We start from the raw sequence: 13556 nt of genomic DNA, 5'->3' as shown, positions 1-13556 counted from the left end.
GGACCCCCTAACCCTACAGTGACTGCATTTCCAAGCCTGAAATCCTGCTGGGTGCTGATAAATTGGGGTCCCTCTCCTCCTAACCCAAAGCTGCACCCCCTCATAGTTGCCTTCACACAACAAGCGGGACCCAGAAATGCATCCTTTCACACAATGCCCTGCGTCCCTAACTCTGAAATGATTAGTGGTCGCGTTTGCAAGTCTGAAGCCATACGGTATGAGCAGAGTTGCATTCACACAAGTGGAACCTGGAAGATGTATCCCTTCACACAACACACTGTGTCCCTAACCCTTAAATAGTTAAAGACTGTATTTGCAAGTCTGAAACGTTACCTTGCAGCCCTGGAGAGCTGCATTCACACAAGTGGAACCCGGAAGGTTTGTCCTTTCATACAACATTTTATGCCCCTAAGTCTAAACACTAAAAATTCGCGTTACCAGTATTTCCATAATGGGCATCCCTTTCCTCCTAGTTTCCTAAGCCAAACCCTAACCCCTGGACAGGACAGTTGCATTCGCACAACAGGTGGAACCTGGAAAATGCATCCTTTCACGCAATACCCTGTGCCCCTAACCCTTAAAAGGGATAAAAACTGCATTTGCAAGTCTAAAACAGTATTTCCATAACTTGGGGGGGGGGAGGTGTGTGTCCTTGTCCTCCTAGTAGTCCAAACCTGTACCCTACCACAACCACCCCGAGCTCCATTCACACAACAGGTGGAACCCGGAAGACTCATCCTTTCGCACAATACCTTACGCCCCTAGCTCTAAACTCTTTAAAAATCCACCCTACCAATATTGACATAATTTCCCTCTAGTCTCCTCCCATCCCAAACCCCGCAGCCCGGATAATTGCATCCACACAACAGGTGGAACACGGGAGGCGCCTCCCAGCGCCGCGGGTCCAGGCGTCACGCGCTCTCCCGGGAAGGCAGACAAAGGCACCTGCGCGCAAGGCAGAAGGTCCCTGGCGGGGAGGAGGGTCGTGCGAACGCGGGCGGAGCTGCGGGTCGGCCGTGGGGCGCACCTGCGCTCCGCCCGCTGCGCCTCCCCGGAGCCCGGCCGGGCTGCGAATCAGGCGGAGGCGGAGGAGGAGGAGCGAGCGAGGCGGGCGGCAGCAGCTCCGGAGCGCAGCGCAGCCCCAAAGCAGCAGCCCAGGCATGGCGCAGCCCGGCCGGGCTTAGAGCGCGCGATCGCGGCCGAGCCTTGCGCGGGAGGAGGGGAGAGTCCGTCCCGCGATGGCTTCCAAGGAGCGGCTCTACGAGCTGTGGATGCTCTACTTCGCCAAGGTGAGCCCGGCCTCGCCTCACCTGCGGGGTGGGGAGGAGTTGGGCTGACACGCGGGGAGACGGGGAAAGAGGGTCGTGGGAAGGGATCCCCGGGTGGGTGGTGGAAGGCGCGTCTCTGGGCTTCCTTGCATCGGGAGGACTGGAGGGGGGTTTGCCTTGCTTGGTGCTGGTTCTCTTCCTCCTCCTCCCCCTTCCTCTTCCTCCTTTTGTTTCCTCCTCCTCCTCCCACACACCTCCTCTTCCTCCACCCTTCCTCCTCTTCTTCCTCCTTCTCAACTCCTCCTCCTCTGCCCTCTCTTTTCTTCCTCTTCCTTCTCCTCCTCCTCCTCCTCTTCTTCCCCCTCCTCTTCCCCTTCCTCCTCTTCCTCTTCCTTCCCCCTCACCTCCTCTTCTTCTTTCTCTTTCCCCTTCCCCTTCTTCTCCTCTGCCTCCCTCTTCCTCCTCCCCTTCTCCTTCTCTTCTTCTTCCCCTCTTCCCTCCTCCTCCTCCCTCTCCTCCTTATCTCCCCCCTTCTGGGAGTATCAGTTATCTAGCTATAGGGGGGGCAGGTGCTTCTTGGAACATGCCCAGCACACCTGTCCAGGTGAGCTCAGCATCCTCCTCCACCTGCTCCCCACTTCCTGCCCCAGCCTTGCTCCCTAAGGCCGATCTTGCCTCTCTCTGCCTGCCTGCCTGCCTTCCTCCCTCCCTCACCGAGTGGCCCGGAGCCACCCCTTCCTGCCAGGCTGGGGATGAGGGAGCTTGTAGTGCTTGTAGTCCTTTCTGATTTTGCCCCTCCTCTGGACACAGCGCTCTCTCTCTCTCTCTCTCTCTCTCTCTCTCTCTCTCTCTCTCTCTCTCTCTCTCTGTCTTTCCTGCAATCACCTGACATGGGGGAGGTCTCTCTTAACACTTCCCCCTACAGCCAACAACAACAACCCTGTGAGGTAGGATGGACCTCTTCTGACTCACCCCTTCGCATTTTCAAAGAGGAGTGTGAATTGCAACCAGGGTCTCCCCATTCGGCTATGACACCCCTGTGTCCCTCTGTCCTCCCCCCCCACATTCTCTTCTGAGGTCCCCTGATCTGCCTCCCACCCCCCTTTGCCTTTTCCCCACTCTAAAATAAAAAAAAAATTCCCCTTTTTGCTCATCTTCCCTTTCTTCCACGCTTTCCACTCTGTTACTCCTCTCCTCCTCCTTTGTGCGTCTCCCAAATTTATTAGAAGCCGCAGGCAGCTGCGGTCCCTGATAAACGTCTAATAAATAATAAACAGCCACAGATTGTGCTCTGCCTCCTTCCTCACAACCCCATGCAAGTCTCCAGACTCGGCTGATCCAAAGCTGTTCCTTGCTTTCTGGCCTGCGCTCCATTCCCATTCCTCGCCAGGGTGGCTGGGGACCATGGGTTCTATCTTCTTGTCCTTCCCTCTCCTCCTGCAAGGCCTATCCCCCCCCCAGCCCCCCCCTCCCCAGAATTGGTTCAGAAAGCGAAAGTAGGAGGGTCCACCAGCCCTGGGCTAACACGGCAAGGGAAGGGCCCAGGGGTTGGACTAGAGGACCTCTCGGGTCCCTTTGAGGCTATGCTATTTTTATTAAACGGAATGAAATGGGTGGGGGGCGAATATCCTGCCCCCATTCTGCACCTGTCCCCCCCATAGTCTTTAAAAATCCTTTATTTTCTTCAGCCTCTTGTTTTCTTTCCTGGGCAAAAAATAAATAAATAAATAAGAGCAAAGCTGAGAAGGAGGAGGAACCGCGCGTTGTGTTGATAATCACACCGTTGTTATTGTCTCTTTTCGCTTCCCACCTTGTCTTTTCCGCACAAGGGTGCCGTGGTTGGTTTCTTTGGGGGTGGGGTGGGGGCTAGAAACTCCTTTCCTGCTGTAGGCCTGGGCCCCCGAGGAGGAGGAGGAGGTGGCTGCAGCCAGAAAACCTGTGTAATATACTGATTTTTTGATCTTGAATGTGTGTGCTCGCTTCTGGAGGAAATGGGGGACCCTGTGTTTTCCTTTCTTTTTCTTTCTTTCTTTCTTTCTTTCTTTCTTTCTTTCTTTCTTTCTTTCTTTCTTTCTTTCTTTCTTTCTTTCTTTCTTTCTTTTTTTGATGACCTTCAACTCACTTCCGTGGTTTCAGGATATTTACAGTTTGTTTTGCAAATGAAAGGGAGCTAGCTGAGTGCCTCTCTCTCTCTCTCTCTCTCTTCCTTCCTTCCTTCTTTCTTTCCTTCTATCTCTTTCTCTCTCCTTGTTCTTCCTTCCTTCCTTCCTTCTTCCTCTTTCCCTCCACTTTTTTTCTTTCTGTCTCTGTCTTTCTCTCTCTCCTGCTTTCTCTTTCTCTTTTCACTCCTTTTCTCTTTCTCTCTTTTTCTTTCTTTCTTATCCCTCTGCGCCCCTCTCTTTCTCCCCTCTTTCTCTCACTCTCTTTTTTCTTCCTCTCTCTCTCTCTCTCTCTCCTTTTCTCTTTCTGTAGCTTCCTGTTCTTTCTCTTTTTCTTTCTTTCTTTCTTACCTTCTTTCCCTCTCTCCTCCTTTCTTTCTTTCTTTTTCTTTCTTTCCTCCCTCCCTGCCTCCTCCCTCCCACCCCCCTTTTCTCTCTCTCCAGGGATAAAGAGCTGGGTCAATTGTGTTCCCCTTTTCCTCCCTCCTGCAAAATCCTTTGAATGGGGGGGGTGACGCCTCCACCAATGAATTTCCTAGCTCCTTTCCCCCCCCCATCTCTGTATGGCAGCTTCTCCAATCCCCCCTCCCAATTCTTGTTTGCAAAAGGTTGCGAAAAGAAACAGCAGTTTAGCAGTGTTTGCTGAAGCCTTTTCCAAACGCACACCAGGTTGGTAGGTACAACGGGGGAGACAACACTGCCCCCCCCCCGAAAAATAATAATAATAATAATAATAAAGCACCTAGCTTGGAGAAGAATTTGGTTTGGAAATCTTGCAAAGTGCAAGGTTTATTAAGAGGGGGGCAAAAGCTGTTCTTTTTGAAGTCAGCGGGATCTCTTGGAAAAAAAAGATCCATCTGTTTGTGCCCACCGTTTTTTTGGGCAGTGCCTTCATCCCAGCAGGCCTTCCTGGCGGCGTTGCTCTCCTGAGGCTGTGGCTCATGGGGGTTGTAGTCCAAGGGACCTCAAGGTTGCCAGGGCAAGGGAGGTGACCAGAGATAACGCCAAGGAATCTGTTGGAAGCTGCAAACGGTTGCTGCGGTTGCTGCGTTGCTGTAGTGAAGTGGGAGAGAGGAACAAACTTGCCAAAAGGCTTCGATTCTTTTGGCTGGGGGTTTGTGTGGGAGGCAGGTATCGGGGCTGATTTGTTCGATTCCTTTTATCTCATTCCTTTAATGCTTAAATTGGACGGCCTTGCCCTGTGACCCTTTGCCCCACTCACTTGTGTATGAGTAATAACACCGTTGCGTGATACAGGAATAATGAATAGGAATAATATTAGTAGATTGTCTAGCCAGAGAAGTCTGTTTGAAAATAGAGGTAAATTCTAAAGAAAGGGGAGGGGGGAAGGAAGGAAGGAAGGAAGGAATGGAGGAGGGAGGGGGGAGGGAAAGAAGGAGGAGGGAGGGAGGAAGGAAGGAAGGAAGGAAGGAAGGAAGGAAGGAAGGAAGGAAGGAAGGAAGGAAGGAAGGAAGGGGGTTCTTTTCCTATAGGAATTAAGGAGCTGCGTCCTCCTAGGAACGGAGATTATCCTTACTTAGCCTTTACACCTAGGGTGGCACTTTGATCAATATCAGGATGACCCACTGCCCTTTCCGGGGTGGGGGGAGATACTAAAATTCCAGACTTCCCCATTTACAGACACTTAGCCATTGTTTTGAGATGGGTCTCTCTTGACCTCGGCTGGTCTTCAAGCTTTGTTGATGGGTGGCACAACATGACAGATAGACAGATAGACAGACAGACAGACAGACAGACAGACAGATAGATAGATATTAAAAAGGTCTTCTCTAAGTTCTTGCTGTTTGCAGAAGGACGGATGAGGCATTTGGTCTACAGGACAGAGTTGGAGGGGACCTGGGAGGTCATCTAGTCCAACCTCCTGCCCAAGCAGGAGACCCTTACAGAATCATATAAGAAAACAGAGTTGGAGGGGACCTCGGAGGTCATCTAGTCCATCCCCCTGCTCAAGCAGGAGACCCTTATGGAATAACAAGAGTTGGAAGTGGCCCTAGAGGTCATCTAGAACAACCCTCTGCTCAAGCAGGAAAACCTATCCCATTTCACACAAATGGCTGTCCAATCTCTTCTTAAATACTATCTCTTCTTGATATATTCACATCATCGATCTAACTACAGATAATCCTCCAATTACAAGCACAATGCCCAAAATTTCTGTTGCTGAGCGAGAGAGTTGTCCCATTTTATGATCTTGCCTTAGCTGTTAAGTGAATCACTGCGGTTGTTAATAACGCGGTTGTTAAGTGGCTTCCCTATTGACTTTGCGTGCAAGGAGGTCGCAGAAGGGGATCACGTGACCCTGGGACACTGCAGCCGTCATAAATATGAGTCAGTTGCTGAGGGTCTGAATTTTGATCACATGACACTGATGATGCTGCAACGGTCGTTAAGTGTGAAAAACGGTCATAAGTCACTTTTTTTTTAGTGCCATTATAACTTTGAATGATCACTAAACGAATGGATGTAAACCAAGGACCCTCAATTCTCCAAAAGGTATTTCTGCTCCGCCTTGCTGGAATGGAGGGGATCCAGCCTGCAAATTCAGGCTGCAGTTTAGACAACCTTATTGTAGTTTTTTTTAAAAAAAATAAAATACAAAATTAAAAGAGAAACAGAAAACCAGATCTGAAAAAGGAAAAGGAGAGGGGGGAACCTGCAAAAACAGGAACAAAGGAAGAATATGAGAAATAGAGAAAGCATGACTTCTGACTTTCTTTGGTGCAAAAAGAAGTATAAAATGCACCAGACTTTTAGTTAAAATTAGTTATTTCTATGCCTATGTTATTTCCATAATTCAAACAATTCTATCTTTTAATAGAACAGCCAGGTTGTATCCTTAGAGATAGTTTGGCAGTGGGCCTTATTCCACAGCTAACTAGGGAATCCTGGGAGTTGAAGTCCTCCCTTCTTAAAGCTTGCCGGCTGGGGGATTATGGGAGTGGAAGTCCTCCCCTCTTAAAGCAGGCCGGCTAGGGGATTATGGGAGTGGAAGTCCTCCCCTCTTAAAGCAGGCCGGCTAGGGGATTATGGGAGTGGAAGTCCTCCCCTCTTAAAGCAGGCCGGCTGGGCATTCTGGGAGTGGAAGTCCTCCCCTCTTAAAGCAGGCCGGCTGGGGCATTCTGGGAGTGGAAGTCCTCCCCTCTTAAAGCAGGCTGGCTGGGGGATTATGGGAGTGGAAACCCACCCACCTTAAAGCATGCCGGCTGGGGGATTCTGGGAGTTGAAGTCCTCCCTTCTTAAAGCTTGCCGGCTGGTGGATTCTGGGAGTGGAAGTCCTCCCCTCTTAAAGCTTGCCGGCTGGGGGATTCTGGGAACTGAAGTCCTCCCCTCTTAAAGCATGCTGGGTGGGGGATTCTGGGAACTGAAGTCCATGCATCCATCTTCTAGCAAATTACTAACAAATTACTACCGGTAGCAATTACGAAATAAATTTTCCCCCAAATTCCCTCCCTCTCGCTGCATCCCCAGCAAATCATTGCAACCGCTTGCAATCCCTGGCTATTTTCTGCAGCCATTCCCCCATCATCTGTGTTTGCTGGATTCACCCTCCCCTCCTCCTCCCTCCATTTTTTTGGCCTGTGGCCCTGCTGTTGGGCAAAATTTATCTTTACAACAAGATCTTTGTTTTCTCTGTACCGGGGAAAAAAAAAGGGAAAGGAAAGAAAACAGGCTCCTAGGAACAGAGGGTAAAAATTCTTCTTTTTGTCGTTGTCACTGCAGGAAGAAGGAAGTCCCAGCGTACTAATCTAGTTAATTAAGGTTTTTTTTCTTTTCCTTAAAGGTCAAATGCATGAAGTGAAAGTCTGCTATCTTTATTATTATTTTTACGGAGAAAGGTGCAAGGCTTTGCATGCAAACCAGCCCGTCTCCACCACTTCCTCTTTATGTTTTTGCACAGAAAGAAGCAGTTTGCAACAAGGACCACCCCGTCTGACTTTTGTTAGCGCCCCAAAATATTTGCAATGGCATCGAGCCTAGAGAGGGCTTTGCAAGGGGACAAAATCAGAAGTCAGAGGTGGCCTTTGCAATCATCTTAGCTGTAGTCCTCAACTCACCACCGCAATCAGGCCCAACATTTCTGTTCCCAAGCAAGGTGTTTGTTAAACGAGTCACACCCAATTTTACCACCTTTTTGTTGTTAAGCAGATCGCTGCAGATGTTAAATGAGTCAGAAGCCAGTTGGGACCCCCAGGACGCTGCAGCCGTCATAAGTCCATGCTGGTTGCCAAGCGTCTGAATTTTGAGATTTTGTGACTATGAGGCTGATGCAACAGTCATAAGTGTGAGGACTGGTCGTAAGTTCTTTTTTTTCAGAGTTTTTGTGGCTTCCAACAGTTGTTGAGTGAAAGGGCATAAATCGAGAGAACAGTCTGCTAATCTTCGAGAGAGGCAGTCAAGAGGCAGCTAATCTTGTTTTGCCATAATGGCAGTGACTCCCCGCAGTCCTCAACTTACGACGACAGCTGAGTCCAAAATTTCCATTGATACGTGAGACATTTGTTAAATGATTTTTGCCCCACTTTACAACCTTTCTCGCCATTGTTGTTAAGTGAATCCAGCTTCCCCACTAACTTTGCTTGTCAGAAGGTCACTAAAGGGGACACTGTGAGAGTCATAGACACAAGTCAGTTGCCAAGCCTCTGAATTTTGATCACATGACCACTGGGGGCGCTGCAATCGTCATATGGGTGAAAAACGGTCATAAGTCACTTTTTCAGTGCTGTTGTAACTTTGAACGGTCACTCAAGGAACTGTTATAAATTGGGGATAAGCCTGGGCAGCGTATCAGTGTGACAGAAAAGCATTTTTCCTGCACTTTTATTTCTGCCTTGCGATGCTGTTGCAAACTTTGCGCGTGCAAATCCGTGTTGTTATGTTAATCTTGCAAAACGAAAATATTCAGCCTGGAAACCAGAGGCAAAGTTTACACATTTTACTTGGCGAAGTCCTGGGACTGTGACTGTATGACACAGGACGCCAAAACAAATCCGCTTTGTTTAATAAAGCAGCTGCTGAAAACCTTCCAAGGTTGTCCCTTCACACTTTGCGGGAGTGGGACGCACACACAGCGACCTGATGGTTTTCCTGGTGAGTGGAGTGGAATATGGGTCCCAAGACTGACGAGAGAGCATCTCTGTAGTATCCCTGGGTTGAACTGGAGGAGAGGAGGAGGAGAATGACTATAACTCAGGGCTTTTCAACCTTTTCACCCACTGTACCACTTTTAGGATATGGCAACATCCGAGTACCACCAGTCGCCTAGCAAGGGGTCAAAAAAAGGAAAAAAGTGATGAAGTACAGGTTGTCCTTGACTTACGACAGTTCGCTTAGTGACTGTTCGAAGTTACAGTGCCACTGGAAAAAGTCCCCTCCCCCCAAGCCACAGCCGAGCAAGACACCTGCCTGCCCGCCCGGCAGCGCTCTTCCTCCTGTCCGAGGTTTTCATTGATGTGGGCATTTCTGTTGAGGATTGGCAGCGGGGGTGGGGTGGGGGATGTTTGGTTTTTATTTCCCCCCCCCCCCATCTGCTGGGGGTTGCAGCAGGTTTTGGTCACTTCACATGACCCTGGGACACTGTGACCGTCATAAATAGGAGTCAGTTGCCAAGCATCTGAATGCAAATCATGAGAACCTGGAGATGCTGCAACATCCCAGCTGATCGGAGTTTCTTCTGGGCTCAGCAGAAGCGCCGGGATCCGCGCCGAGCTCCAGCTGGAGCCTGGCGCTGATCCTGGCGCTTCCACTGAGCCCTGACAGCCCTGCAGCTCCAGCCGTCTCTCGCTCAGGCTTGCGCGATGCTGCCACTGGTTCAGCTCATTCCCCTCCCCCGCTACCACTTCTCTAGGATGGCCGCGTACCACTGGCCAGGTGCCAGTGTACCACAGGTGGTACCCGTACCACTGGTTGAGAAACCCTGGACTATGGGATCCTTGATGCTCTCTGAGCTTGGTTGTTTCCTTGCAGATGTTTTATGACCCAACTAGGGAACATCATTAGTGCTAATAAGGGAGGAGGAGGAGGAGGAGGATTGTGTTGTTCTCTGAGCCTGGTGGTTTTCTTTCAGATGTTTAATGACCCAACTATGTAATGTCATCCATGCTAGAAGAGTGTAGGGTTTGTTCTCTGTTTACATCCAGTCTGTTCTAGCACTGATGACGTTCCCTAGTTGGGTCCTGAAACGTCTGCAAGGAAACCACCCAGCTCAGACAGCCCTAAGGACCCCAGAGTCATCTTCCTCCTCTTCTTCCTCCCCCTCCCTCCCTCCTCCTCCTCCCAGCACTGATGACATTCCCTAGTTGGGTCCTGAAACGTCTGCAAGGAAACCACCCAGCTCAGAGAGCACCAGGGACCCCACAGTCCTCCTCCTCCTCCTCCTCCTCCTCCTCCTCTTCCTCCTCCTCCTCCTCCACCTCCTCCCTTCCAGCACTAATGACGTTCCCTGGTTGGGTCCTGAAACGTCTGCAAGGAAACCCCCCAGCTCAGAGAGCACCAAGGACCCCACAGTCCTTCCTCCTCCCCCTCCTCCTCCTCCTTCCATGGATGATGTTATCTAGTTGGGTCCTGAAACGTCTGCAAGGAAACCACCCAGCTCAGGGAGCACCAAGGACCCCACAGTCCTCCTCCTCCTCCTCCTCCTCCTCCTCCTCCTCCTCCTCCTCCTTCCTCTCCTCCTCCTCCTCCTCCTCTTCCTCCTCCTCCTCCTCCTCCTCCTCCCTTCTAGCCCTGATGATGTTCCCTGGTTGGGTCCTGAAACGTCTGCAAGGAAACCCCCCAGCTCAGGGAGCACCAGGGACCCCACAGTCCTTCCTCCTCCTCCCCCTCCTCCTCCTCCTTCCATGGATGATGTTATCTAGTTGGGTCATGAAACGTCATCAAGACAACCGCCAACCACCCAGGGCGCGTTCAAAGCTGGCTGGCAGATGCTGGCAACCTCTTGTTTTGCCAGAGAGGCCAGCTGGCACTGCAGCTTGAGCCTGGAGTGGGGAGCGTGTGGTTGTGAAAATGCTTGCGTGCCAGGCTTGCAGGCCCAGCGCCATGTTGACACAGTGGCTGCCAGGGTTCCTGCCCCAAAGAAAAACGTTTGTCATTTGTTGTCTTGGGTTGGCCATCTTGGGAAAATACCCGGATTCCAGCTGTTCCGGGTCACAGATGGACGAAGAATGATTGGGCAATTTAATGGCTCCCATATTTATTTCTGAAGGCTTTTGTAAATCAAAGGCCCTTTTCTTTCTTCCTTCCTTCCTTCCTTCCTTCCTTCCTTCCTTCCTTCCTTCCTTCCTTTTCTTTTTTCTTTCCTTCTTTCTCTTTTACTACTTCTTTCTTTCTTTCTTTCCTCTGTCTTCTTCCTTCCCTCCTTTCCTTCCTTCCTTCCTCCTTCCCTCCTTCCCCCCTTTCCTTCCTTCCTAACCTCCCTCCCTCTTTCTTTCCTTCCATCCTTCTATCCTTTGGCTTTTCCTTCATTTCTTTTCCTTCCTTTTTTCTTTCCTTTCTTCCTTCGCTTTTTCCTTCTGTCCTTCTTTTCCTTCCTTCCCTTCCTTCTTTTCCTTCTTTCCCTTCCTTCCTTTCTTCCGCCTTTCTTTTTCCTTTCCTTTCCTTCTTTCTTTTATTCCTTCCTTCCTTTCTTCCACCTTTCTTTTTCCTTTCCTTCTTTTATTCCTTCCTTCCTTCCCTCCCTTCCTTCTTTTCTTCCCTCCATCTGCATTCCCTTCCCCTCCCTCTCCTTCCTTCCTTCCTTCCTCCCTCCCTCATTCATTTATTCACCCATTCAGTTTGCATGCCACCCCATCTGTGGACACATTTTCAAAACCTCATTTTTTATTTTTTATTTCACTTTTTGACTGATGTTAACCTTCTCCACCACCCTTCAGCCTCATCTGCGTTTCGGCAACAGCCTCTTGGGGCCTAAATGGGCCTTAGGAGTTATGTGTGAAAGGAGGTCAAGGTAACTTTGGAATTCGGAGTGGTGGTCAGCATTTGCACTTTGCTCACCTCGAAAGTGGGCTGACGGGAAACAGAGAAAATGGGAGAAATCCCCCTTGCCTATGGGAGATGCTGTTCCCCTTACATCCAGAAAACAGGAAGTCTTCGACTTACGGCAGTTCATTTAGCGACCGTTTGAAATCACAACAGCGCTGAATAAAATGACTTAGGACCGTTTTTACCCCGTATAATCACGTGATCCAAATTCAGACCCTTGGCAAATGACTCGTATTTATGACGGTCGCAGCGTCCCTGGTGTGTGTGTGTGTGTGTGTCACGTGATCCTCTCTTGCGACCTTCTGATGAGCAGAGTCAATGGGTTGGGTGCCATCAGATGCTTCTCTTCTTCAGCCTTCGTTTGCACAAAAAAAGAGAAAGAAATTTGGTTCTGAAATTAATTGGGGGGGGGAAACAAAATGGGATTCCTCACCAGAACAGAAGAATGCACAGATAATCCTCAATTTATGGCCATTTGCTTACGAAAGGCCCATTTGAGGTTGCAGCGGCACTAAAAAAAAAAAAAAGCAACTTCAAGCAGTCCTCGCACTTACGGCCGTTGCGACATCACCCTGGTCAAGTGATATGGGTTTTGTGGTGATGTGATGTCTTTGGCAGCTGGCAGGTGTTTATGACTGTTGCAAAACGCCAGGCGTGCGCGTTACGTGATCGCCAAGCCCGTGGTGCCATTTTGTGAGTGCGCCCTCAAGCCGCTCTCCGCGTTCCTGGGGTGGTGACCACCAAGAGGGGCAGAGTCTGCCCGGGCAGAGAAGGTGCCAAGCGAAAAGAAGGAAGGGAACTGGCTGCCTCTCCAGCTCTGGAGAAGGAGAAGTTTGAGAGTCCTTGGCCTCGTTTTGTCTTTCTTTTCGAATTTGGGCTGATGCCCAGATTGAGAAGGGGCTGCCAGCCAAAAGGTGCCTACCGGCATAGGACTGGCACTGTGTGTGCCTGTGCAGGGGGGGAGGGAGGGTCAAAAGGGAAGGAAGGAAGGAAGGAAGGAAGGAAGGAAGGAAGGAAGGAAGGAAGGAGGGAGGGAGGGAGGGAGGGAGGGAGGGAGGACAGGGAGGAAAAGGAAGGAAGGAAGGGAGAAGGGGAGGGAAGGAGGAAAGAAGGGAGGGAGGGAGGAAGAATAAAAGAAAGGAGGGAGGGAGGGAGGGAGGGAGGAAAGAAGGGATGAGAAAGAAAAAAGGGAGGGAGGAGAGGAGAGGAGGAAAAGGAAGGAAGAAAACAGTGAGAAGGGGAAGGAAGGAAGGGAAGAATGAGAAGGGAAAGGAAGATGGTGACATTATCTAGTTGGGTGATGAAACATCTGCAAGAAAACCACCAAGCTCTGGAGAGTAGCAACAACCCACTCTCCTCCTCCTCCTCTTCCTCCTCCTCCTCCTCCTCCTCCCCAATCTTCATCATTCCTGAGCAATGGCTGGGCAGTTTAAACCTTTCTGTGTGATCAATTAGCTGCAAGTCTGGAGGGCAGTCTGAATCCTATTGCTATCAAATGCAGATAAAAGACCATTAGGGTGTCTCATAGCTAGTTCAAGGGAAGCTGGCTGGCTGGTAGGGGTGCCTTGGGGCAGTTTAAATAAGCTTCTCTCCTTTCACTTGATTTTCCCTGCAATTTTCCCGGCTTTTGCATCACAGAGGACAGGAACAAGCAGAGTCAAACGGAGGGAATTACCAAAACCAATGTTTTCACGTTCTACAATTGTTACGTTCTACAATTGTTTGGTGATGCTGTCACGACTTGCTATTTAAAAAAAAGAAAAAAGAAATGTAAACGAGTCTTTCTCAAACTTGGCCGCTTTAGATAGCCTGGACTTCAACTCCCAGAATTCCCCAGCCAGCATCACTATGAGAATTCTGGGAGTTGAAGTCCACATGCACTCTAAATCCCTCTATTGTGTCTGTCTCTCTGTCTGCCAATTCTTTTTTCTCTCAGCTTCCTGGTTAGGCACCAACTCAGTCCTCAATTTACAACTACCGTTAGATCCAGAATTCCCATTGCTAAGCTAGGTGGTTGTTAACTGATCCATACTGGATTTTATAATGCTTTTTTGCAAAGTGAATCACAGTGGTTGTTAAGTGAGTCGCATCGTCATTGAGCGAATCTGTCTTCCCGTATTGACTGTGCTCG

At 49.8% G+C, this 13556-nt stretch overlaps 1 protein-coding gene across 1 annotated transcript in view; it reads left to right on the top strand.

Moving 5' to 3' along the window:
• Positions 1-926: 926 nt before the first annotated feature.
• Positions 927-13556, top strand: part of LOC310650668 (neurobeachin-like protein 2) — a gene marked incomplete at its 3' end in the record, with an annotated part of 85024 nt that continues 72394 nt past the window's right edge. Inside the window, exon 1 of the mRNA XM_083380250.1 lies at positions 927-1289. Within this exon, the coding sequence (XP_083236376.1) occupies positions 1239-1289 (51 nt within the window). The remainder of the gene's footprint in view (positions 1290-13556) is intronic.

The sequence above is a fragment of the Vipera ursinii genome, assembly GCF_947247035.1.
Source record: "Vipera ursinii genome assembly, contig: scaffold_114, whole genome shotgun sequence".
Taxonomy (NCBI): domain Eukaryota; kingdom Metazoa; phylum Chordata; class Lepidosauria; order Squamata; family Viperidae; genus Vipera; species Vipera ursinii.
The sequence above is the reverse complement of the archived record's forward strand: the minus strand, read 5'-3'. Positions and strand labels throughout refer to the sequence as shown.